Source organism: Triticum urartu, chromosome 2A (assembly GCF_056163025.1).
Source record: "Triticum urartu cultivar PI428250 chromosome 2A, HENAU_Tu73, whole genome shotgun sequence".
NCBI classification, from domain to species: Eukaryota; Viridiplantae; Streptophyta; class Magnoliopsida; order Poales; family Poaceae; genus Triticum; species Triticum urartu.
In genome coordinates this window covers 6,586,119-6,599,678 of record NC_141874.1, presented here as the reverse complement: position 1 = coordinate 6,599,678, position 13,560 = coordinate 6,586,119, and the positions used below count along the sequence as shown (strand labels likewise).

At 44.1% G+C, this 13,560-nt stretch overlaps 1 protein-coding gene across 1 annotated transcript; it reads left to right on the top strand.

Moving 5' to 3' along the window:
• The first annotated feature begins 4,072 nt into the window (after nt 1–4,072).
• Nucleotides 4,073–7,422, top strand: LOC125534688 (uncharacterized). The gene is made up of 7 exons (XM_048697843.2): nt 4,073–4,240; nt 4,361–4,594; nt 4,718–4,765; nt 5,094–5,219; nt 5,310–5,622; nt 6,095–6,175; nt 6,406–7,422. The coding sequence occupies exons 1-5, from the start codon at nt 4,073–4,075 to the stop codon at nt 5,505–5,507; spliced, it is 774 nt and encodes a 257-aa protein (XP_048553800.2). The 3' UTR covers nt 5,508–5,622; nt 6,095–6,175; nt 6,406–7,422.
• The last annotated feature ends 6,138 nt before the right edge of the window (nt 7,423–13,560 follow it).

Genomic DNA, 13,560 nt, shown 5'->3' with positions numbered 1-13,560 from the left:
TGAACTTGGTTTTCTTTTTTAAGAAAAAAAAAGAGCAAAAGGGAGACTAAATGGGCCGGCTCACTTATGAAACCATGCAATGTGCGCCACATAACGTTTTGTACTCTAAGCGCCAAACAAGATCTAGTGTGAGAAGATGTCACCCAACTGACTCCTCTTGTCGTCCCCTCCACCAGGTTTGGTTCCGGTCTAGGGGATTAGAGGTGTCCGCTCGTGTCCATGGGACAACTGAGGGATAACATTGGAGGCATAAGGTGTCCAGACTATCCACTTGGAAACATATAAGGGCAACTCAAACACGAATCACCAAATCATATGGCTTCAAATGTCCGCGAACATATCTAGACGTGTTCACAATGATAGGGGTGGGGGCCATCCAACCGCAAGCACTAGATGCACACCCCTTTTACTGAAAAAGATAGAATAAAACAAAACCAAATGTCCGCCTCTAGTCCAGGTTCACTTTGACAAATGTATCTAGATGAATAACAATTCAACCACACATTTAAATTCTAGAGCACCGCATGTTCAACAAACTTTTTAAATACATCGATCCCAAAAGCAAAAGAACTGGATGTTTGTGCCAAAGACCTCATATTCTCCACTCCTCAAAAGCGGGCTCCATCTCAAGCTTCCTCTGCTCTAGCCGAAACTTCTTCATAGGCACGTGTTGATGCAGTTGCTATGCCGATTGAGCTTCATTCAACAATGCATCAATGTGAAGGGTTTGCCCTCCGTCGTTTGGACAACACACAATGTTGTGCGCGCTAGACACTGACATAATCAACAAGTTACAATATTGAGATAAACTATTGAAATGGCCGACACAAGAGCACTAAAAATGCAAAAACATATATACGAGCTCTTTGAGTGATGAGCCCCTTGGTCACCTTTTTTGCACTTGTGCATAAGCACTGTAACACTTTGTTGATGACCTTTTGAATGGTGTACCATCACGGAGCAGTGACTTTGCATTACAATCATCACTACTAGAAAAAAGGCTGTTATTGGCGCATTAGTTTTTGCTATTAATGATGCATTATAGGTGCGCCACTATTAAGACGCCACTAGTAACAAATAGTTATGGTGCGCCATTAGTATCCCAAATAATAGTGGTGCATCACATAGTACGCCATTACTATGCCTAGAAGTGCGCCATTACTATCTGACTTAGTAATGGCGCACCACATAAAAGTGCGTCATTACTAACAATTTTTTTATTTTTTTTCAAACTTTTTTACCCCAGCACCAGCTCATTTAACAGGCACTTGTTGATATATATCTATCATATCAATCCTATTAAACCTTGTTGATGTCTAGGACTTTGTTCATGTTCAAGAGTGTGATGAAATTTTGAAAAAATATTTCAAACTTCCCGGTCATATTACGTATCATATTTTGAACATTTTTTTTCAAAAAAAAATTCAAAACAATTTTTTTCGTGTTACTAGTGGCGCACCTAAAAGCCCCCCTCTAGATCTTAAAAGCCCCGTATCTTTTATTCTGTTACTTTTCGAGTAGATGATTTTTCATATAAAAACTTTTTAATCCGAGTTCGTATGCAAAAGTTATGCCCATTTTACTAAATTCCACAGGGATTTTGTAAATAAAGTTGAAATTCATATTTGTAAATTTTCCCAACAACTAGACCACATATCACATGGAAAACTTATTTTCTTTTATTTTTTTGACATTTACACCATTTTCTTTTTAAAACAAAAACTGAAAAGGCGGTCAGCGGAGGGGGGGGGTGTGCATTTAGTAATGACGCATCTTCACAAAGTGCGCCATTACTATGTGTATGACTTGGTCAAACCTTGATCAAAGTTAGTAATGGCGCACTTTGTATAGGTGCACCATTACTAAGTTTGACATAGTAATGGCGTAATGGCGCACCTATGCAAAGTGCACCATTACTAAGTTTGACCAAGGTTTGACCCAGTCATACACATAGTTATGGCGCACTTTGTAAAGGTGCATCATTACTATGTCAACTTAGTAATGACGCACATATACAAAGTGCGTCATTATATGTGTATGATTGGGTCAAACCTTGGTCAAACTTAGCAATGGCGTATTTTTCACCTGGTGCGTCATTACTGTTTTGGTTACTAATGGCGCACCTACACATGGTGCGTCATTACTACTATTTAGTAATGGCGCATCACATGTATAGTGCGCCATTTGTGTTCATATTGGCTATAGCTGTTTTTCTAGTAGTGCATGGTCACTTCCCATGCTATAGGACGCATAGGAATTTTGCTCATTGAACACATCCTTAAATCTGACGAACACATTGATGCTATCCATACCAGAGGTATCAATTTCAGAGAATCCGTCATACTCCTTGAGAAGAACAACATAATCTCCGAAAATCCAAGGATCCTCTTCCATTACCCTTATCCGGCCACCCAAACATTGAAATTGCATTGTAAGAATATTTGGTTCAATTGCTATGAATTTAACATCTCGAGCCAATTGCCACTCATAATTCATCGTTTGCATAAACGAATTCTGTTTGAAGGGCTTGTTTCTACAAACCCTACCAATCGCAATCCACTACGCAGCAACCTTGCTACCGAAAGGGAGCAACTGGATAATGAGATTGAAGGGCACCGTAGAGTGCTAAACAACCAGTTGAGAAGTGTTAGAACAATGGACGCTCCAAAGAAAGAAGCGGCGCATTCGCGCTACCAGAGAGCGCATAGAGGGTTTGGAGGAGAGGCAGGAAGCGCTGCGGGTCAAGCAGCAAGTGCTCTTTATTCGTCTAGCATCTCGCTAGAATAGAAGAGTCCGTAGACTCTTTTTAGTTTTCTTGCACTTTTTTAGCACGACATACTAGCTACACCTTGTGTTGTTAAGATTTTGCCAGCTGGCTGTAATCCCGAAACTTTGGAATAAAACTTTTTGAATACCGTTGTTTTTAGTTGGAGCTGAAATTAAGGGAAAGTTTAAGGTGATACCGAGTGTTAGGTGATATCATGATACTTCATCCTTTTCGGTTTATAAGGCTTATCTCAACTTTTTTCCCCAATTTAAAGGGCTCATCTCCATCTCTTTTTTAGTTTCCAAGGCGCATTAAATTTCTACATGCAAGAATTAAAAAGAAACACACCAATGAATGTAATGTTCCTACTTATCTAGTAGCCAAAGTATGCATGCACTGCAATTAATCCAAATTAATGCATGAGTTTAATTAAGGTAGTTTTGTAAAGTACGAGATACATTCCTCCACTCAGAAAATATCTTGGTTGATGATATTTCAGATTTGAGCCCTATGATGTACGGGTGCTAAGGCTACCATGTAGACGAAAAAAATCTGATGTGACAGGTAATTAAGAGGAGAGAGATGAGTGTGGTGACCCCAGGAAGAAATAATGCCAAGCACATGAACCTAGGCAAAACACTTAAATGAAAGAAGCCCACCAATACATGAAAAACTTTAGTTGCTAAATCATTAAATGAAGGATGTTTACCTAACAACAAGTTAAGCACCTATGCATTAAGGGCTTTAGTTGCTAAAGTATTTAATGTGCTTAGCACCTCATCTTAGGCTGCTTCCAATGCATGGGTGCTTAGATGAGGTGCTAAGCACATTAAATAGCTTAACAACTATACTCCCCAATGCATAGGTGCTTAGCTTATTATTGCTAAGCTTACTTCATTTAATGATTTAGCAACTAAAGCTCTTCATGTATTGGTGGGCTTTCTTCCTTTAAATGTTTTGCCTAGGTTCATGCGCTTAGCATTGTTTCTTTCTGGGATCATGACACTCATCTCTCTCCTCTTAAATAACTCGCCACATCAGATTGTTTGCCTACGTCGAAGGCTTAGTACCTGTATAAGGTGGAGCATTGGGAGGGGCCTTAGCACCAATGCATTGGAAGTGGCCTAAACCGGAAAGGAGGGAGTACAACCTTCTCACGGTATCTGAGGAGCTGTTGTACCTACGCACAATTGTAAGACTCTTGGATGACATTGTTGCAAAATGTTCAGGAGCTCCCGGGAGCCATCGGATCTGAGATCCAACGGCTGCAAGAAGCCCCTGAAATTATAGCCGAGCCGAGGGAGTATGGGAGCCGGGCAGAGAAGGGAGAGACAGACAGACAGACGGGACCCACCCCGCAGTAGTTGCAGGCACTATTCTTCTTCTTCTCCATCTCCTCTATCGTCTCCAAATGCAGCCTGGCCGCGTCATCCCCCGGGCCGGAGCGCCGCCGCCGCCGCCGCTCCAATCTCTGTACGTGCTAGTGGTTTCTCCCGCCTGATCCAGCGGCGGCGGTGTGGGATCCTATCGAGAAACCCTCGGCGCGCTGATATTAGATTAATAACCTGATGATTATTTTCTTGGATTCCGCAGGTGCCGTCCATGGAGAATGTGAGTCTGCCGGGCCTCCGCTCCGCTGCTGACCGCCGCGTAATCGCCCGTTGCGCCCCGGTGGCGCGGCCGGCCTGGTCGCCCCTCCGCCGCAGCAGCTGGGCCTGGGCGCACCGGCCCTTCGGGCGGCTGCTTCCCCTGGGCCTGCAAGCCGTCGGCCTATTCGCCCTCCGCCTTCAGCTCTCCCACGGGGAGCGCTATGCCTGCTGCACTCTGGTATGCCAGCGTTTCAACAGCCAATGCAGACCATGCCACTGTCTCCCATGGGGACACCTTCCTCCTATAACTCTTCCAGCTGTTGACTCTGATAAAGGTTTTGCAATGCAACTGTCTCTACAGGGAGACCGTAATGATCATGCGGACTGTATACTTTCAAGTGGCGTTGCTGTATCCTTTCCTGTCAAGTTGCTTATGCACTGGTCTCCATCTCTTCATTTCAGTGAGAAAGTTGACACTAGTACATTACAAACGATAACTTAGAAAATGTCAAAGGAGCACCTTTCTCAAGGTTTCCTTTGCTCTTAGTTTGGTGATAGCTAGATCCATGAATATGGTTTGTCAGTAGAATAAGAACTGGGAGAGATCTAAGTCGCTTCTTTTTTCTTGGCAAAGCACCTCCTGCATATGATGTTGGATGTTGCCTTCTGCCATTGGGCTTTTATTTGCGCAATATTATTTACGAGTGTGATTCTTCCGTCCTTAATCACCATCTGAGATACATCATCTTCTGGCGAACGACGTATCAGGGTGCATACGGCAGCTGCGCCTGTGGTCACAGATCTTGGTGAAATGTATCGTCAAGCAGATACTGGTGCCATTGTGTCAGTGTTGGCTAGAATTGGTTAATACTAGATCGATGCTCTCCCCTTCCATAAATGTCAATATACGACTCTGATCACTTTATAGCTTACTAATTATCACTATCCTGCAGCTGTTGAAAACTCAGTCTGATAAGCTGGACAGTGTTCGACAACAATTACAGTTAAAGCTTGTGAGAAGTTTAAAGGAATACTGGAACCTATATGTTGTACAACATCAGATAGGAGGGAGACTGATATATCCAGAATCATTAAGTTACGTGCCATTATACATCCTGGCCTTCCCTTGCTCTGCGTGGTGGTTATGCTGATGTCCCTCTTGATGAACGTTGTGCTGCTGGTTTCAGTATGATGATACTGCCTGAAAGAAGGCCGCTCAATTATATTTATCCATCTCTGTAGAGGCTTGATGAAGTATTGACAATGGTATGCAGTATTTCCTTGGCACGGAACTGATTAAGTGCCGCTTGTAGACTTGTTACTTTCAAATTATGCAAGTCAAGTAGGAAGAATAAAAATAACTTCTGTTTCGTTTTCTGGTGATGGAAAGAACCAGTTAGTCTGATCAATTAGTTGGCCTTTAATAATTTATATCTATGAGGTTTTCCCCTTCAATTAGTTTCCTCTCCATCAATTTAGGCATATTTGTAGTCAAAATGGACAGAACCAGTATAAGAAGTTAAACTGATTAGTCTGCTTAGTTAGTTCGGTAGGACCTCGACCCATTTACTGTTTCCTGCTTTAAAAGTAAGTTTATATTATAGTTTGTAGAGCCGACACGCATAGTAACCATTAAATGAATTTGAGTTGATTTTAATGGTATATTCGAAGTTAACATTTCATTTAATCTAGTCTATGCATTGTTTTTTCTAACTGAAATAAATGTCATGATTTTCAGGAACCAAATAGGATTGATGGGCCCTGAAGCGGTTCCCATTATATCTTCTTGGCGATGGCTTCACCTTTGTAGTATGGTTAGGTAGGATGCTTCGATCTGAGCTCATGAACGACATTCTTGGAGTCAGCTTGGCAAACTTCCCTGATTTATCAAAGATATCCTTGTTTACTCTTTGGTAAATAGTATAGTCTTGACTTTGGTATGCTCTTGGATGAGAATCCAGTATTTTAGTTAATGAAAAGCTCACTGTTAACATGTAATACAATACCACTTCTGATTTGTGCTTCTTGCTGATATCGGGTATCTTGCAGATTCAGTTGAGAGAATGTGACAACAGTCAGTCAAGAAACTTCATGACAGTACTAAGAGCCCTAAGGGAGAGGGATTCTTCGTGTTACCATCTACCCCTCGTGGTACGGCAATGCTAGCAGCCCAGATAAGGCTTCTTGCTTCTGTCCAACCTTGTCGAGGATCAGATGGCTGGAACAAGCGGTTACATGGGCTGGATACTCCAAGTTCACCGCCAAACACAAAGCTCGTGATGATGCACGGTGGATGGACCGGAAATTTTGTTTTTGCGTAAACTGCTGCAAATTCAGTTGCTGCCAGTCCTGGAGCGCCCTCTTAACCATTGGAACAAAATGGCAAGCCAGCCGTGCTCTGCATATGCCTTCCTGTTAGCAGCAGCGAGTTCGCTCGCGGCGAGCAATACAAACTTTATGGTTAATATTTTGATCTTGCGATTATTTTTGGTGCCGAGAAAAGGATACAGCTGTTGTATCAAACTAATTAGCCAGCACCTTTGGTAAATTGTACAAGCGTTTGGTGTCTTTAGTGTAGGGGTTTGTACGCATTCGTATCGTCGATAATTTTAGTTACAAAGATTGTGTAAACTCTTGTTTAACTGTTGTGTACTGATCTGGATGCAATGGGAAGCGCCTTTTTACTCTGTTTTGTGCTGTAAGTGACAGAAAGAATCAACCGCGGACCATAAAAGAATAACACAAGCACAACTCTATGCTGGATGATATCTGGAATTCTGGATTAAATATAAGCTCACATGGGAGCACACTGTGGCTGAATGTCTGACATAATTCTCATGATAATATTTGAATTAACATAAGCTCGCAAGGGAGCATAACTCTGTCTGAATGAGTGTTATAAGTCTCATGATGTCTGGCATAGCATAAGCTCATAAGTTTTTCAAAGTCCTCCGTCAGCTCCTAGACGGGGGACTCGAACATCTTGCGGAGCTCAAACCCGAAGTTGCGGACGTCATCATGGAAGATGGATGGTGGCTCACGGTGGGCAATGTACACGGCCACATAGGCGAGCAGGATCACGGCTCCAATGAAGTTGGGCACCTAGTATTCATTTCATCATACAATCAATCAACAACAATCATCACACAAAACAAAAGCTAGCGGCGATGAGATAAGAGAAAGTAGGGTGTATTCGTACCGCCATGTACAGATCCGGTGTGGCCTGCAGAGACGCGCAGAAGCCCGAAGTGATGGCGTTGACAAATCCCAGTAGCACCTCGTACAAGGGATCCATGTTATCCACCAGCTTCAGATTTGCTGCTTCCACCTGCAGTGAAAATGCAAATTTTGTGAACAAGCTTCCTATTCTTGAAGTTAGTGATAGTTGAATATGAGCTTGTTGTGTTGCAGATTACATGTTTCAGCCATCTAGGACAAGCTTCCTATTCTTGAAGGTAATGATGATCCATGTTAACCATGTTGCAAATTTTGTGAATATATATACTCTGTTGCATGTTGACCCAATTTGTACATGTATGAGCAATTCAGAACAAACGTCGTATTCTTGAAGTGAGTAATACTTGAATATGAGCTTGTTAACCATGTCAAAAATGGCGAAGCCGTAGGCGAGCAAGGCTGCGATGGCCACGACGAAGGAGACGAAAGGTGTGCCGACCACCTTAGTGAAGACAAGGCAGGGGAGGACGGCCGACGCTAGGAGGACGGGGGCGAGTGCGTAGAGGGCATGGCGGCGCACCGTCCCGACCGCAAACCAAGCGAAGGCACCCACATAGATCAGCTGGAGTAGTGTTGAGGCGCCGTTGATCGCCAAAGACGCGACGGCGTCGGGGTACTGCGGCAGTGCATACATGAACATGGCGACACTGCTGAAGAGCGTGAGGATATGCCCGTAAGACGTCCGGTCACCTACGCCCTTGTCCTTGAAGATTGGCACCAAGAAGGTGAGGCTGCAAAAACACAGGTATGTACAACCTCTGTAAGTATCTATGAGTATTTCACAATCAGGGGAAAGCAGATAATTTAAGGAATTTAAGCATAGTAACTACAGTACGATGAAGTGCAAAGCAATACACAAGAGACTGGCACAAGGCGGGGATGCAACAGTGACACACTTGCATGGCAGAACCACCCAAGAAACTGAAATAAAGCTCACAGTTTGCGGCATCTAGCTCCAGCAAATCCTTGCGGCATGGCATTGGCAGCAGCCAGCAGGACGAGCCAAAGAAGCATGCTTTGGTACAGGGCAGCACCAAACTTCCGGCGATCCGGCCGGCGAATCCACGACGGCGCACCTGTCTCTCAGGATGCCAGTAGGACGCAAAGGGTGCGCCGGCGCATCGATGATGCCGTGATACTCACAAATTCAACGAAAGCACAAATCGGCCAACCACGCCGTCGATCAGTTCGCAAGGCACAAATTGGCCTCCGTCCGTCCGTCCGTCCGGCGAAGGCACAACGGGCAGCAATGAAAGGAAAGCTGCCACCTTTCGGACCAACCAAGACCTACGCCGGCCGAGTGCTTGCTCGGCGGACGCACATCTGCGCGCACCGCCGGATCGGTCGATGCACCCCCGGCCAGGCATGACGGCGAACCAAGAGAAGTGAAAAAAAGTCAGACTTTTGAAGCCGACCGGCCCAGCCCCAACGCGGCCGGCCGGCGAACACACACCTACACCTACAGGTAGCGCCCCCACTGAATCGAATCCATCCAAGGCACAAGGCAGTAACAGAGAAACATACGGAACCCGATCGACCGGCCCCTGGTAATCGGCAGCAACATGCACAAGCACAGCACATGATCGGAGACGGGAGGGGAGATCGAAGGAACAACACACTCACATGGGCGCCAGGGAGAGGATGAAGGCGACGCCGTTGCCAAGGATGGTGAAGCCCGTGAGCACCACCTCCGCCGCCTTGGTACCCCGGCCAGCAGGCCCTTCCCGCCGACGCCGGGCACTATGTACGACGGCATGGTTTCCTCAGGCTCGGTGGGGAAAATGGAGGGGGTGGGGAGAGAGGCAGGGCACGCGGGGGTTTATGAGGAGGGGGGTTTGTGGCTGGGTCTCCGGCCGCCGGCCTCTCCCACACGCCGCGCGCCACCCATCTTTTTTCTCTTTCACAGTCTGCTTTTACTTTAATGACGATATCAAATATCACTACGTATGCCAATTCGAAATTCGAAGGGAAGCCACGAGCCCGCGCGATTTTCATTCCCTTTCCCGTGTGTCCAACGGCAATCTGGTACATCAATCGCTACTATGATTATTCAAAGTGCAGATTTTTCACTTGCACTAATAGAAAACAGGACTTTGGTTCAGGCCAGGCCAACCCATTAGTCCCGGTTCTGTCACGAACCAGGGCTAATGGAGGCATACGTCCCGGTTCGTAAGCTCAGGGGGGCGGTTGGGGCTCGGGAGGCATTGGTCCCGATTCGTCTGGACCCATCTGTCCCGATTCTAAGCAGGCCCGTACGGGAGGCATGTGCAGGGTGTGCACTGGCACAGGGCCCTCAAAAAATGGGGCCCTCAAATTAGTTCTTCAAGTTATGTTTACGAGGCCCCAAACTTATCTAGAGTAGGCAAATTCGTTTGAAAACTATGTACAGAGAGCATTTACTCCATGGGAGTCTCCCTACTCCACACTGTTTTCCCCTCGTCTCTCCTCCCCAAATTATTTTTGGGGAGTTGGGGACTCTGCTCAGCATTAGTTAGGCTGGTCATACTGGGGAGTAACTTATACTAGTGTCATGCATATGACACTAGTCTAAATTACTATCTTCATAGTGCAAAGTAACATAGTAGTAGTGTCATAGATTGCTCCATTTATTAGCTCATAGACTCAATATTTCTTGGAAAGCGCTATGTGATGGTAACATAATATGTTACTCCAAACACCTCTCTCTTCATTAACTAGGTGCCACATAAGCAAACTTGTTTTGGGATGTGTTATGTTACTAGCTAAGTTACTCCCACTATGACTAGTCTTACATAGAGATGCATGTTATGGAGTATGACAGTACTTGGGTCTTGGGGGCGGAGTCAAATACTCATTCATGTGTTAAGTACAATACTGGCATACAAATGTTTCTCTAAATTTAAAAGTTGCATGTCTTTTGCATTGAGACGCATATTCATCCGACAACGAGTCCAATAATGTGCTTTTGGTGGCATAAATCATCTTTTTCACTAACATATTTCCGCAGTAGATAAATTGAAGACCTAAAGACTCAATGCCCACACCTTACAAATTCGGGTAGAGGGAATACAATATATCCTTTTAAAAACTAAGCATCCACAATTTTACATATTTTTAACATATACTTCTTGAAAAAGGTTAAGATTAGTTCTAAATTTTTTTGGCCTGTATGTTAAAAATGACTAGGACCTAGACTCAGATTTTGCACAGGGCCCCCAAATTCTCAGGTAGGGCCCTGGTTCTAAGCACGAACTGGGACCAATGGGCCTCGCTCCTGGCCCACGGACATTGGTCCCGGTTCGTGCCTAGAATCGGGACAGAAGGGGTGCCTATATATACCCCTCGCCCGTGAGCAGAGCACTCCACAGTGCTTTGTTTTTTCTGGGCGGCGAGGGAAGAGCTTTGTGGTGCTCTAACTCATCTCCTATGCGCATGAGATGTTCGATGAAATGCGCGAGCCACACTAGTTAAGCTTTCTCCTCTCGAAGCTCGACCTCCAAGCTCCATTATATTTTCCCCGAGATTTGTCTAGGTTTAGCGGTCCGTCACGTCCCGTCCCCGTCTTCATCGCCGTCGATCGCCCACGCCGATCTGGTCGCCGGCATCACCATGGTGAGCCTCTTGTTGTTATCTTCTTTTTGAAAGAAAAAAATAATTCTTACTTGTATGATTAGATAGATACCTGTCTAATTTTCTTACTTTTATTATTGCTTGTTATTATATAGTATGATGATTTTGGTATCCGCCTCCGTCGGCCCTCGTCCTGTCTATGATTCGGATATAGTATATATTATCTTTTATAACTATTTGGTTCATTTATTGTTTATGACAATTATGCCGACCAACATGACATAGATTTTATTTATCTAGGAGGTATGTGAACCGGAAATTTCAACCAACCCTATTGTCGAGAGGTTAAATTTAGTTGAAGAAGAAAACAATTACTTGAAGAAAAAAATATAGAAAATTGAGAAGGAGAAGATGATATTGGAGTTGCATGTTGCGGATGTCGTCGATGATCACAAGATCAAGATGGACGCAATGCGTTTGAAGATTAGAAAGGTTAGAAAATATGCCATTCATACCGAGGCTTGGTATCATTATGCCGTTGGATCAATTGTTACCTTGGTTGCGATTATGATCGCATTTGTCATTGCATTGAAATGTTTTACCTAGTTTCAATATATGGTTTAATTAGATGCTCTGGAGAGCTATATGTTGTTCAATGAAAACTATGTATGTACTTTGGTTTAATTGTGATGATGAACTTCTATTAATTTCGTCACTTATTGATATGTCTCTAATGTATCTATAATTTTTGACTGCTCCATGCTATATTATATTCTGTTTTGGACATTATTGGGCTTTATTATTCACTTTTATATTATTTTTGGGACTAACCTATTAACCGGAGGCCCAGCCCAAAATTGCTGTTTTTTGCCTATTTCAGAGTTTCGTAGAAAAACAATATCAAACGGAGTCCAAACGGAATGAAACCTTCGGGAACGTGATTTTTGGAACGAACAAGATCCAGGAGACTTGGACCCTATGTCAAGCAACCAACAGGGAAGCCACGAGGTAGGGGGGCGCGCCTACCCCCCCCCCTCCCAGGCGCGCCCTCCACCCTCATGGGCCCCCTGTTGCTCCACCGACGTACTCCTTCCTCCTATATATACCTACGTACCCCCAAATGATCAGATACGGAGCCAAAACCCTAATTCCACCGCCGTAACTTTCTGTATCCACGAGATCCCATCTTGGGGCCTGTTCCGGAGCTCCGCCGGAGGGGGCATCAATCACGGAGGGCTTCTACAACAACACCATAGCCTCTCCGATGATGTGTGAGTAGTTTACCTCAGACCTTCGGGTCCATAGTTATTATCTAGATGGCTTCTTCTCTCTTTTTGGATCTCAATACAATGTTCTCCCCCTCTCTCGTGGAGATCTATTCGATGTAATCTTCTTTTTGCGGTGTGTTTGTTGAGACCGATGAATTGTGGGTTTATCATCAAGTCTATCTATGAACAATATTTGAATCTTCTCTGAATTCTTTTATGTATGATTGGTTATCTTTGCAAGTCTCTTCGAATTATCAGTTTGGTTTGGCCTACTAGATTGATCTTTCTTGCAATGAGAGAAGTGCTTAGCTTTGGGTTCAATCTTGCGGTGTCCTTTCCCAGTGACAGTAGGGGCAGCAAGGCACGTATTGTATTGTTGCCATCGAGGATAACAAGATGTTTTTTATCATATTGCATGAATTTATCCCTCTACATCATGTCATCTTGCTTAAAGCGTTACTCTGTTCTTATGAACTTAATACTCTAGATGCATGCTGGATAGCGGTTGATGTGTGGAGTAATAGTAGTAGATGCAGGCAGGAGTCGGTCAACTTGTCTCGGATGTGATGCCTATATACATGATCATACCTAGATATTCTCATAACTATGCTCAATTCTGTCAATTGCTCAACAGTAATTTGTTCACCCATGTAAAATATTTATGCTCTTTAGAGAAGCCACTAGTGAAACCTATGGCCCCCGGGTCTATCTTACATCATATTAATCTTCCAACACTTAGTTATTTTCATTATCTTTTATTTTACTTGCATCTTTATCATAAAAATACCAAAAATATTATCTTATCATATCTATCAGATCTCACTCTCGTAAGTGACCGTGTAGGGATTGACAACCCCTTATCGCGTTGGTTGCGAGGATTTATTTGTTTTGTGTAGGTGCTAGGGACTCGCGCGTAGCCTCTTACTGGATTGATACATTGGTTCTCAAAAACTGGGGGAAATACTTACGCTACTTTGCTGCATCACCCTTTCCTCTTCAAGGGAAAACCAACGCAGTGCTCAAGAGGTAGCACTTATCCATCCATGATGTTCTGTAATGGTTTTGACACACTTAATTATATATAATGCACACAGATGAACCGGCAATGGATGTACGGTGACAGACACACCTCCAAGTACGTTAAGGGCGT

Excerpts from the sequence above, each read along its gene's own strand:
- LOC125534688 (XM_048697843.2), top strand. The coding sequence starts at position 4,073 with ATGGGAGCCGGGCAGAGAAGGGAGAGACAGACAGACAGACGGGACCCA. Across the intron at positions 4,766-5,093 it reads TACTTTCAAGTGGCGTTGCT|ATACATCATCTTCTGGCGAA; the intron begins GTATCCTTTCCT and ends TCACCATCTGAG. Across the intron at positions 5,220-5,309 it reads GTCAGTGTTGGCTAGAATTG|CTGTTGAAAACTCAGTCTGA; the intron begins GTTAATACTAGA and ends ACTATCCTGCAG.